The 13867-nt window shown below is 40.6% G+C and overlaps 1 protein-coding gene across 1 annotated transcript in view; it reads right to left on the minus strand.

Annotated features, from left to right (window-relative positions):
• HECW2 (HECT, C2 and WW domain containing E3 ubiquitin protein ligase 2) overlaps positions 1-2612 on the minus strand; it is a 99199-nt gene extending 96587 nt beyond the window's left edge. Inside the window, exon 1 of the mRNA XM_010149206.1 lies at positions 2321-2612. Within this exon, the coding sequence (XP_010147508.1) occupies positions 2321-2612 (292 nt within the window). The remainder of the gene's footprint in view (positions 1-2320) is intronic.
• Between the last annotated feature and the right edge of the window lie 11255 nt (positions 2613-13867).

The following is a 13867-nucleotide window of genomic DNA, read 5'->3' on the forward strand; positions in this document are numbered from 1 at the left end:
CAGCAACAAAATTCTCACCAGCTCACATGAATTTCAAGCAGCAGCAGAGACAAAAGCTCAATGTGAATGAGTTCCTAGACCTTTCATCACTTAACAAGGAAACAGGAAACTCAAGATATAGCTCAAACATTCTGGCATTACACGGTAGCATGATGGGGGGTTAGGCTCAAGAAGGTGTAAATTTGGCCGTTCCTTAGAGAATTCTTACCCTGTGGTAACTTAACATTGTTTTATACTTTAGGGGCCCAACAGACTGAAAGCAGAAGTATTTTTAACCATGCAAGTAGGATAAAAATCACTTACGGCCTACAATAAGAGCCAATAAGAACTTTATAGAAAGATGCGGTACTCAGCATCTTGAATACCAATCCTGAAGTGCTGTAAACCATAGGAAAAAAAATGGGAAAGGGTGTCAAACTTTTATTCAGAGGAACCTCTCAATGTATTTAAATTAGAATTTTTAAGCTCCATTTAGCAGTCTATGCATTTTACAGCACAGACTACACTTCATGCTGCTAATGCTGTTGGGAAGACTCATGTCTGTTTATTATGGAGACACTTCATTTAGGTGGCTTATACATTAGCAGATATCCACAGTTCATTCCAGGAGAGACTGCAGCTCATGCAGCTACTCCAGTACAGCTTTTATAACCAGGTAAGCACTGGAACACCACAAGTCCAGCTTGTGGAGCTGCAGTAATACTGGAAAAAAATACCAGACCCAAAAAAAAAAAAAAAAAAAAGAAGAAAAATAATGACAACTAGATATGGCACCTACACAGCATGCAACGTAAGTGATGCAGAGATGGAACAACTTGGAAAATGCTGGCACAGCAAATCTCTCTCCAAAATCCTGATTTCATTGTGCTAAGCTCAGTCCAACCACAGAGAGAATTCCAATGATCAGACCTGTTTCCACCAGTTTCTGCTTATGGCAGTTTAAATTGACAGTTCCTTTCTAACTTAGTAACTGGGCTCAGAGAAGCAGGCAATTTTGTAACAAATCAACCCACTATCCCCAATTACTGAGCACTCATTAAAAAAGAAAAGCTTGATGAGGAGTGTCTGAGGGAACTGGGTTGTTCACCCTGGAGAAAACAGGGCTCAGGGGAGACCTTATCGCTCTCTACAACTACCTGAAAGGAGGGTGCAGACTGGGGTGTCAGTCTCTTCTCCCAAATAACAAGAGATGGGACAACAGGACACAGCCTCAAATTGCTCCAGGGAAGGTTTAGATTGGGTATTAAGAAAAATTTCTTCACTGAAAAAGTTACCAAGCACTGGAACAGGCTGCCCAGGGGAATGGTTGAGTCCCTATCCTTGGAGGTATTAGAGACATGTCGATGTGGTGCTTAGTGACATGGGTTAGTGGTGGACTTGGCAGTGTTGGGTTATAACAGTTGGATCCCATGATCTTAAAGGTCTTTTCTAACCTCAATGACGCTATGATTCTATGCCCCAGCTCCTAGTGGGGACATAAAAAAGATTGTCGTTTGGACAGCTCCCAACCACACATGCGGTAGGGATGTTTGGATCTAGGGACCTGATTAAACACAATCCAATGGTAAGACCCAGCCCAAACATGCTGCTGATGCTAGGGTCTCAGAGCCAACTGCTCTGACCTACTGGTCCACTCCTTCTCAGTCACACTGGCTAATGCACACACTGCCCACAGGCCCTTGCAAGCCGGCATTGAGATCTTTCCAACTACCTTCTATAAAATATCTTGAACAGCAATAAAAAGGCACATAAAAATCTCCTTAGAGGATTTCCCGCTCCAGAATTCTTCATAAACAGAAATTCTCGCTCCTTCAGTATTGATACAATTTCAGTTCTACAAAGACTCGTACAAAACACGTTTTGAGAAATGTTATGAATTTACTTGTCCAATAAAGTGTGTAAGCACTGGACTGTGAACATGTCAAGGTATATGATGAACAGTACTCTGACTTCCCCATCTGTAAGACAGCCACCAGCAAAGGTGAAAACAAGAAACTACGTGATTTGTTGATAAATGCATGTCATCTTCTTGCAGGTCACCACGGAACCCATCTACATTAATTAGAATCATGGTTTGACATAGTTCACTGCACTAAGAAATGCAAAGAGAAATCCAAGCTGATTGTCTGCAGCCTTACCTCAAATTTATCTTGATATTAATTATGTAGCGTGCCAGAATACATAGAATCATAGAATGGTTTGGGTTGAGAGGGACCTTAGAGATCATCTGGTTCCAACCCCCAACATATCACAAAAGCAAAGATGAAGTGGCAAAAGAGCAAAAAACATAGAGAAACATTACAACATGGTTCTGACTTACCTATATGATAAAGTCCTATCCAGTCAGTCGGGTCTACTTCTTCCTTAATATCCCAGAAAATGATGAGGTTCTGAGATTGCCCCAGAGTATATTCATACATACTGGCTGTCAAACTAGACCTGCTATCCGAGGTCACTAAATCAGTGTCACTGTTGGCACGCTGCAAGTTCATGTTCTCAGCCATGGTGCCCTGAGAGGCCAAACTCTGCAGATTCTCTGGGCTCAGAGTATACCGCAGCTGTGGGTTGCGACGCCGCACAAAAAGCAGATGTTCTCGGGCTGAACTGGCCATCTCTTCTCCACTTTTGTCAATTTACGTGAAAAAGTTGTTGTTCAGAGATCTATCAAGAAGAACAAAAAAAAGAAAGTGTTAAAGTGAGAAAGCAGGTTCTCAGTCGAATATTAAATGGAGAGGCATTAGTGCAAAAATGTTGCAAAAGTGTTCCTACAGAAGCCTGATATAGACTGAGTAAAATCTTTTACTTCATTGTTCTATCACTGCAGCCACCTTAATGTCTGTACATGTAAGAAAAAAAAAATCATTAATCACTTGCAACAAAATTCAGAGTTAACCACACACCATGAAATAACATTTATACACCAGAAAGCAACAGAAAGCAAAACATCCAAGACCATCTACCAAGCAAGAACAGCCACAGTAACAAAGCTGATTTAAATCTGGCAGTAGCCTAAAGAATGAAGTGGTAACAAACTCGTCTTTCACCAAAGAAATCACAGCAGTATGGGATATACTTTCACCATTAGTTTCCAACAATACTCTCCATGCACTGTATGTTTGGAATCAGAAGAGAGTTGAAGATACTAATAAGGTCGGACATATTTCAGTAGAAATACAGTAACACTGAACTGTGCTACTATAAAATCATTTTGTCATTTCATAAGAATTTTAAGATACAAAGCATAGCTTCTGAGATCCTCTGTACTATACAAAAACATGTCAGACAATTGACTGGGTTACTTTAGACTATATATATATATTCAATTAGCCTATGTCACTTTATCTGTGCACTCAGATTTTCTTCTTTTCCATACATCAGAAAACACAGGCCTTATAAATTCAACAGCTTTCCTCTAGACGTAGAAGACAGAACTGGTGATGGGGAACCTCTTGCCATAGAAGGAATATGAAAACTTCCTTGTCTAAGCTATGTGACTTTGATCAAAGCTGTTTTCCTTTTCCAAAGGCTACAGTTTTTATCAACTCATTTTTTCCATCTTACAGAGGAAATAAACCAGTCCTCATCTGGCAGAACTATTTGCTTTCAAAAGAAACTGAATTTTCTGGTAATGCGTTTTTCAGTCAAAACTGTGAAAACAATCTTCCATACTATATGTGTCTGGAAAAGGAACTGTGCATTTCCTCCAATGCCAAACCAAACCAAAGGTCTCCTGCCCAGCAATAACTCCAGAGCTCACTGGGAAGAAACTGTGTCCTCGGTTCCTTACATCCTTCATACAATTTGAAAATAGTATTTCAGTATTACTAACCAGACTGCAACTTAACCAGTTGCAATTTACTTAATCAATTATTCCACTATAGTGTCTTCTGTGAGGGATGTATACTGCAGAAAGACCAAAAGAATTTGTGCATGTACACATATAAAAGGCACCTGTGTATTATTCTGGGGCTTTCTTCTCTGTGTCACAGCCCTCGGGTATCATACGCAGATATATTTGTTCTCTTAAAATAACCCAAGTATTGTCAGACAATGCTGAGTGTCACCTGCTATAACATTCCTTGTTTCAAGCAAGGAAGCCTGTAATGCAGAATTATGTAAAGCCTGCGAGAAGCAAATGGATTGCTTGGCCACTTCCATAGTATTATAACTGTAATTAGACCTATAGTGTAGGTAGGAATCAAAGGTCTCACAACTGATTTCATAAACAAACTTCTGTCTCTAGAGGTCAAGAGACATATAATCTAAAAAAAAAAAAAAATAATAATCCACACCAAACCCACACAAGTAGACCACTTGGAGATCCCATGATCGTGATTAAGAAAAAAAATAGAAAAAAAAGGAAATTTTCATATTTTGAGGGTTTTCCTATTCTTTCCTCTTTCCTCATATGATGCATCTTCAAAGTCTGCCACTTCACTCCTATTTCCTACCTCCCATCTTCAATTGTTTTGTAACAACATTTCAGTGTACTCTTCCAGTTTACCACAAATTCTACTATTTTTCAGCTCTTCTTAAGTGGGAGATGTTTTGAAATATTTAATAACTAACAAAAGGGAAAAAAGAAGTGTAACTCCTCCAGTAGTATGTACATGGTTCAGCATAAAATACTGCAGAAAAGGAAGGAAACAAAACTTGCATTCATTAATTCTACATAGACAGAAGTGACGTGGAAATGCCCATACCTACTTCACAAAGTACGCCACACAGTCTTTCCTGACACGAGCAATGTTTTGGCTGCATACACAAAACACGCTATTTTTGGTGCTGGATGTCAGCAGGGTTCACTAGCGTTCTTGCACACTCTGCCTCTGTCTGACACCAGTGTCAGTGACGGAAAGGAAACTTTGGTATAAAGGGCATTCTTAGATCACCAGGGAAGCTAGTATCTTGTTCCTCTATGCCGAGTATTATTCGCTAGGTATGAAAGTCCCGGGAGATTTTGCAGCCAGAAGGGTAAATAAGAAAGTCACCAACTTCCCTACAAGTCAGTGAAACAAACTGGGATCAACCAGTCACTCTGATCCTCCTGGGGTTTTTTTCCCCTCCTCCTATTTTAGGTTTTGATCTGGGCAACAGCAAGGATTTAAGACAGTTAAGTCCTAAATGTCATAGTGAAAGAGTTGTACCCCCTGAACAGGCACAGCCCCATTAGTACCTGAGCCTGCCTGCCCTAGCAGCACACACACCTGCCTGGGTACCACTGCCCTCCACACGAGATTACCAGACTGACACTGCACTGCCAAGCTCAGCACCTTCTTTTCAGCCTAGAGATTTAGGTAGCTTTGAACTAAGGCAGACAGTGGCTTTACGGCAGTAGAATTACTGCAAAATAAGCGTCATGCAGGAGGTCTACAAGTCAAAGACAAATTTTTAATTGGCGGGATGAAAAAGTTTCCTTTGGCTGCAGAGCAGTACATTGTACCCAGGGCAGCACTGGCATTTGTTGGAACATATTGAAAATTTTTCTGTGGCAGATGGACAAACTCATCCATGTTTAAGGACACATGAGAACTAACTGGTACCAGCTAGGACTATCCCACAGTTTCAGAGAAAAGAACTGCCTGAGAAAAACATGAGCTCCTGTGCAACAGTCCATTTTCTTAAATCCTAATTGTTACCACTCCGGTGAACCATGGACATCATTACTGTTTCTAAAAGTCAAGTAAACCACAAATCTGAATGCTGGATAACTTCTCTGATCCTACTCATAAATCCAAGTGTCTTTAAGTCATGATTTAAACAACCATCCCAACAAATGACATAACTTAAAACAATTGAAATCCATTTGCAAGAAACATGTTAAACTCACACGTATGTGAGCTCCTATTATGTAAAAAAAAAAAAAAACCCTCCCTAAATTCAGGCCTTGCAAACTTTTACAATATTTTCTAAATCTAGTGGAATAGGCTGTAAAGCAGCCCTCGAGTCAGACAGCACTCTGCTACGTACCATCTCACAGCAAGCTGGGAGGCTAATTAAGGTGATTTGTAAGGAGGGGGAAATGACACTCGTATTATACAAGATGGAAAGGTGATTTCCGTAAACCCCAAAATATAAGGAGTGATAGAAGGGAAAAAAGAGCCACTACTTCAATAATTTGCAGTCTTAAAATTCAGTCTGAAGATGGGATGAAAACCTTACACAGTGCCTTCCTGCCTACGAAGGGAATTACTTATCTGTCGTGTGGTTAACAATTCCCAATGTCTGTCAATAATAATAATAATAACATCACAGCTCACTAGCACGTACATCCTACCAGAGACTGAAAATAAAAATTGTCCTCCCACTTTCAATTCCTGCTAAGCGCCACTGAAACAGTATTTGCATCCAGACTGTACTGCAAGGACAAATACGCATGATGAGCTATGTGCACCTTCCCTGCCATGAAAGTGTGGCCAACCAGGCTGAACGTGATCAGAGCAGTGATTTCACAAAATATCACACACAACTGGCAAGGAATATTCATAGAATCATAGAATGGTTAGGGTTGGAAGGGACCTTAAAGATCATCTAGTTCCAACCCCCTGCCATGGGCAGGGACACCCTGCACTAGACCAGGTTGCTCAGAGCCACATCCAGCCTGGCCTTGAAGACATCCAGGGATGGGGCATCCACAACATCTCTGGGCAACCTGTTCCAGTGCCTCACCACCCTCTCTGTGAAGAATTTCTTCCTGACATCTAATCCAAACCTCCCTGATTTCAATTTATACCCATTACCCCTTGTCCTATCACTACAGGCTCTTGTAAAAAGTCCTCTCCCAGTACCCTTGCAGGCCCCCTTCAGATATTGGAAAGCTGCAATGAGGTCTCCTCGGAGCCTCCTCTTCTCCAGGCTGAACAAGCCCAGTTCTCGCAGCCTTTCGTCATAGGAGAGGGGCTCCAGCCCTCTGATCATCTTCGTGGCCTCCTCTGGACTCGCTCCAAGTGGTCAATATCCTTCTGATATTGAGGGCTCCACAGCTGGACGCAGTACTCCAGGTGGGGTCTCACCAGAGCAGAGTAGAGGGGCAGAATCCCCTCCCTCGACCTGCTGGCCACACCTCTCCGGATACAGCCCAGGATTGTTTTGTGAAGGCAAGCAGAAATGTGGAAACTGAATCAAAAGCATAGGGAAAATATAGGCACTTCAGAAATTAGCAGATATTAAGTTTAGCAAAGTATTTTAGTTGAAAAGTGAAACCCATACCAAAGCTGCTTATCTGTATCACAGTGTTTTCTTCAATACTTGACAAGAAGCATCAAGAGAAATAGGACTGATTTCCTCCTAATCTTTAATTGGCACGAGTTCAGCATTATTTGTCTAAACATACTCCTCAGTTACTAATTATAGGGAGACCAGAACTGGGAGAAAGTTCCACCTGATATGCAAAACAGATAGGAAAAATTCTGCTGCCCAACCTTCTTCACCAAGTGAGACTGAAAAGCAACGTCAAAGCATTTCTGACATGCAGTCAAACATTCAGTAGTTTAAAAAAGGTACATGATGAAAGTCTAGGAGTTCCAGCACAGGAATAGCCCAAAAAGTCCCATCCCACCATGCAAAACAAACCTGAGTTCACAGGCTGCCGTGTTTCCTCAAGGGAGTGATTCATTTCTTGTGTACATAGTGATCTTTTATGTGGCTTACGGGCCTTGCCAGCAGCCTCTTCCCACAGCATTTACTGTAAACAGACTCTACAGGGCTTGCCCTGAGAGCACGACCGGTCACCCGCTGGACAAACCCGCGCTCTAAGCGGGTGGCTCAGGGTGCTGCTGGGCAAGCGAGGATTAACACGCTTCACTGGGGCACTGACTTCACGTCACCGTGCTGCAACGTCACGTCACCCACGAGACAAGTGAGGCCAGGAGGTGGGCAGGCCTCAGCACCTCAGAATCTCTGTCGCTGCACATCAGATGGGCAGGAACGACCCCAGACTGGCCCCAAAGTTTCCTCCCATGGAGATGATGCTTGGTATCTCTCTCAAGTGCCACTCGCATGCAGAGATAAGCAATCCACATAATGATACAGGCCGAAAACCACATCAAGAATATGAAGACCAGAAAACATGCTCGTTTCCCAATTACATGCTGTGTGGCATTGCTTTGTTCAGCACAAAGATTTATAAAAGCTATAATAAAGTAAATGGCTCAAAGTGACCAGCTCTGAGCTTCAGTGGCTAAGAAAACGTTTCTTGAATAAATTCAGAATTTGGGTATTTTCTTCCCCGCAGAACTCCAAACTAGCTTGTTTTCTGGAATAACGTATGACTACAGTCCACTGGCAGCTCTCCATACGCTAGCATCAAGCTTGCTAGGAACCCCAGCAAAAGCAGCACAGTCAGAATTCATCAGCGGCCCAACCCACCTAAGAAACTGGGTGATAGTTAACCATAAAGTTAACTCGTCTGCTTAATCAGTCTGCACTTATCCTGCTCCTGCAGAGCTGCTGTGTACCTCTGCCCCTCCTCATCCAATTCACCAGCTACTTACCCTGCAAGATTATCAGTAACCGAGTTTGCCCAAGACAAAGAAATGAACTTCACAGCTCTTCAAATTTTCTATATTCTAGTATCTCTATGACTACATGGAGACAGAGATTCGGTCCATAAAAAAATATGAAATACTAAAAGCTGTCATGAAGCATTCATTTCCATACAGAAAGAAATAGAAGAAAAAGCTTCATCCTTCTGCCCAGATGCTCTTTCTAGTCATTCCTTCTGGAATATTTCCAGAACTTTCTACTTACCAAATTTCCTGCAGTCCACATAATGGAAATTCTCTCAGAGGGTATTTCACTGATTATTAGGATTTTTCCCCATTAGCTAACATTCTATCACATTACAGTTAAGCTAACACATTTGGATGCTTCCAGTTCAGCCATGCAGATAAATATGATTCTCACCGGGATCTCTATTTTTCTCCAGTATTTACCAAGTAGAAGGTAATATGGCCTCTTTACTTACATGATCATGCCAATATCCTAAATCTTTAGGATTATTTAGTATATGAATTAATCAACTTGTATCATGTAGCAGAAATGTATTATTTTCTCAGTAGATCATGAAGTTCAGTGTTTCAAAAAAAATAACCATTATACTAGATAACAGTACAATTCTGAGCATCAGCATCAGGCAGAAAAAGGATGAGATCCTTCAGCTACAATAAAATCATAACTTCAATACTGCTACCTAGAAAGCCCAAGTGCTCATTAGATCTGCATGTTTTAAATAATAAATTACGGAGGTAAATTATATTAACAAGTGATTGATATTTCGGAAGGAAAAAATGTGATCATTCTAAACATAGAGAATTTGTGATTGAATTAAGGGCAAAAGAGAGATTTCATAAACTTGAAAAATCACATCATTACTCCTCTGACACCACTTTTCTTTTTAATTACAAGAATACTGAGGATATCTCAGAGATTAAAAGGGGAAGATGTGTCCTTTTTCCCCCCAGTTCCTCTAATTTGTACATTTGACAGTAAATTTGTATTCACTGCTTTTCCTTGAATAGCCAGTTCTAGATATTTCTTTCATTTGGGATGCTCTTGAAAAGATACTACAAATCATAGGAAATTACCATTACAAGTGACACAGGACTTAGATACAGTTTAAATATTTACATGTTCTTTAATGTTCGTCTTGGCTTTTAAATGGAATAATATTTAAATTTGCTTTAACTTTTAAATTTAAATTTAATTAACTTTAAGTTAATTGGATAGTAACTGTCTTGGAATATAATCTGTTCTATCCTGAAGTGCAACAAGACAAGTTAAATTCAGAAACAATTTAATTTTTTGCTGATCTGCTTACAAAGCCCTCAAGACTTTAATAATAGGGCAATTACTGGATACTCTTAAAAGCAGCTTAGTCCAAAGCAATGATGATGTAAGAATTTAATAAACTTGCTAGTTTACAAAAACCAACATATATACACAGGGGCATTTAACCAGATTTAGTTTTTTAATCAAGAAAATTGCTGAAAAAGTCAACTTGAAGCTTGTTCGAAGACGTAACGAGAAATGTTCTGATTTATCCATTCAAGCATCTGCTCAGGAGTGCCAGATTACATTACGTGCCCTATGCCCGGCAAGGGGCTATGCTAGGTAGCTGGTCTCCTCGGTGAAGGGTCAGAGGCTCCTCCCAAAACAATTCAGGGTATGAAAATCGGTCCCCCTTTTGATCTTTGCCTTTGCTGCCCTGCTCAAAGCCATGCCCAAACCTCTGGCAACAACCAAAAAAGTAAACTGTGCTGAGAATACTCTGCTTCTGGTCTGCTAACTCATCCTCTCAACACACTGCTGGGAAATTATAACTAGCACCGCAATTTATTTCTGGAAACCGTATTCAGATATTTTAAGGTAAAGCTAAAAATTACTGTGCTGAAATTTCACAGGGATATTGCCATACAGGAAAGAGGGAGTGGAAAAAAAAGGAAAAAGACAAAGTGTGCATGCATACTCTAGTCTTCTTTGGATTCAAATCTGGTGACTCAGCTCAGATGTTAAACATCAGCTCAGATTACAAAACCACCATGTAATTTAGACTGGCTAAAAATCTTCCCTAAAGGAAAAAGCATATAATTCAGCATAAATAGGCTGTTTTTTTAAAAATACGTATGCAGCACATTATTGGGATGGAGAATAATTTTGTTAACTCATAGCATAACAGAAGATCTATTTTAGACCTTTTAAATGCCTTTCTGTACAGTTCATTTGTAAAGCCAGTCCTATACACTTCTGAATCTGTCTGGAACAAATGTCACTCCTATTACCATACCTGCTTAAATAAGGCTTACATCTTCCACACCAACTGCAACTCCCTTACATCAGGCAGACGTTAGTGCTTAAGCCTGTTATGAAGGCCAGCAGCCTGGAGGGTTCTGTGTATTTCTGACAGGTCAGAACCCCTGGCCCAGTAGCCCACCAGGCACTGCTGTGCTTGTAGTACCACCTAGCAATTCTCATACTGGAGCTAGCGGGTACACAGATCTGAGCACTGATGTAAAGAGTACAAGGTCATAAATATTATCGAGACACCAGCATACACACGCACACGTTTGCATACGTATAGCTCGGCATACCCACAGTTATACCGGGTTGAGTGAGTACATACTGACAAACCGTGTTGCCAGTGTAGACAAATGTCCCATGTCCCTGCCATGCTGTCCCCACAGCTAAGACGGGGTAAGCAAGTCCCAAAACACTTCAAGCTATCTCAGTCAGGCGAACCACAGCGTTTGACACCGAGAGCTTGGCTAACCTGTCTGAATTTGCACTGAAGAGATTGTGGAGAGATCATACAATCCTTTTTGCTGCGGCTGCCAGGCTGTGAGATCTGGCTGGCCTGCAGATGTACTTTAGTTTTGCTCTAAAGATATTCCAGAGGATATCCATGGCCTACAACTCATCCCTGCCTTTCACCGTAAGTAGCGATGTAAGAGCTGCACATACATTTCAGTTCAACATACCAGATACGCTCTCATCCTCTGACTATTCACATGAAGAAACAAAACCCGACTGGAAATTTTAGTGCAATTTCACAGCCAAGAGGCTGTGCTCCATATGTATTACATAGCCCTCCAGCCTCCTCCTGGAGTGGGAACTACTTTAACCAAGTTCATTTATTGCAGTAATCTTACCTGTAGCACCACCCCATCAAAGAGTTATAGTTCACCAAATGAGGCAGACACCGGAGGTACAGACAAGCAGCCATCAAATCCAGCATATCATGAAATTTCAGCCTTAGAAATTCACAACACTACTCTACAGAAACTCTAAAATCAGAATCCCACTACCAGAGGTTTGATCTGCAGTGTTCATGACACCGATGTTTCTGCTGCTAGTTGCTGTCAATTAGCCATCCTGAAGAATTTCCCCTGAAGTACTGACGCAGTTGCTCTCCGTTTAGCCTTTTGATGGCAGGTCATACAGTCCATCTAAAACACAGTCCCTCCTCAAATGTCTGTACCAGAATATCTCTGAGAGGCTCCTTTGCCACAGGATGGGAAAATGTGGATTTAATTTATTCTGTGAATAAATTGTAATACATGTTCATACTTACGTATGTGAAAGCTTACAAGAACATATGAATGACAAGAAAAAAGGGCAGCCCATTTAACACTCTGTCTTTATGACTTCTAGAGCATCAGCAGCACAAGCCCAGACCTCCCCAGTTATGTATTTTCTCCCAAGGCTTTTTCACAACACAGAACAGTAAAGACCAAAATACAGAACTTTAACAGAACAATTTAGAATCTTTCTGTCCAAGAAAGCAAATAAACATGTAACCAGAAGAAAGAGTACAATGCCAAAAAGCCCAACAATGAGCAAAGAAAAGCTGTATTCCTTTGAAAAAAAAAAAAAAAAAAAGAGGAAGGAAAACTGCCAGGCCAAAAAAGCCACAATTCAAAAACCATTTATAAAATAACGTACTTGACAGAAGAAGTAGTACAATTATTTACTACTTATTGTTTTAGTAGTTCTGCAGTTTCATTCCAAGCCTCTGCAATCTGTACCAATGCAGATACTACAATGAGCGTCACACCCGTAAGTTACAGCTGTATTTTAGTGATAATCAAGACAGCCTAATTTAAGTACTTATTTGGTAGTTATTAAAAGCTAGTATATATCCTATGCAATAAGCAATTACATAAATTTATTTTTATTCAATTTTAAACTGGAAATCTATTCCATACTGATAGAGATCCTTGGAATATACAATGAATATGAATGAACATTCATTGTTCTACTCATTCAGGTCCAAATCCAATATAATCATCCTCATTATCGCGCCTGTACAAGCTCAGTTTTCTACCACGTAAAATTCATTTCACTCCCTGAAACAGTATCAAACCACCACAGAACACGTACATCCCTCATGCTGAAAGATTCTCATGTTATCAGGAAACACAGGAATGTTCTGTTCCTCTCAAAGCAGCACACCCCTTCCATTCATCGTGTTATTTATTCATTTTTGTCGCAAAGGGGATATTATCAACTTGAAAAGCAGCATTTCCTTGTGTAAAACATATATTCACTGATTTCAAATTCAAGAATTCCATAACTGAAACATGCTAGCAGACATGAGAAAAGAGTGCCCACCAGTCTGTCGGAAATAATTTCCCCAATTCCCACTTTTTTGTAAGTTCCAGCCTGGTAAAACTGACCAGAAATGGGGGTGGAAGATGCCTAAAGAAAGACTCAGTTGGTCTCCTTAAAGAACGAAGTAAAATTAAAACCAAAACAAACCCAAGGTTTGTGTACCTAAGCCTTATAAATAAACTATAGATACAATCAGTAGATCAGGAAAACAGGAAGCTATTATTCTTAAAAACAGACAGATTTTGCTGGAGTGAATTTACCTGTCCATCAGTATACATTCCAACTGTCATCCTCCTGCCCCTGTCATAATTCTGCTATTTCAATTAGGAACATTTTACCAGTTATAATCTCCTCCCCCCCTCAAAAAAGACTGCATTTCCATAAAGACTTGAGGAGACCCTTGGGCTGAAGTAAAACATCAGAAGATTTCTGACTGCCTACAGTCAAACAGAGCTTTTTGCCTGGCAATACACCAGGCAATCAACTACCAAGAATGCCCCTGAAACTCGCAGGAGCAGTAGAACTGCTAAGCCAGGCCAGCTCAAAGGCAATGCCCTTTCCTAGCCGACAGTGCAAGGTGTGTCCTTAAGGAGGAGGTGCCATCATTAGCAAGAAGATTTCAGTGCTGTCATCTTTGCATAACAGTATTCCTAGAATCACTAGGAATTTCTTTTAACCACCTTTTCTTCAATTCACTGCCTTCATAACACTACAAAACACTTAAGGACCTGTAGCTAAACGATAACAATGAAGCCCCATT

This window comes from Eurypyga helias, unplaced genomic scaffold, assembly GCF_000690775.1.
Source record: "Eurypyga helias isolate BGI_N326 unplaced genomic scaffold, ASM69077v1 scaffold3063, whole genome shotgun sequence".
In the NCBI taxonomy this organism is placed as follows: domain Eukaryota; kingdom Metazoa; phylum Chordata; class Aves; order Eurypygiformes; family Eurypygidae; genus Eurypyga; species Eurypyga helias.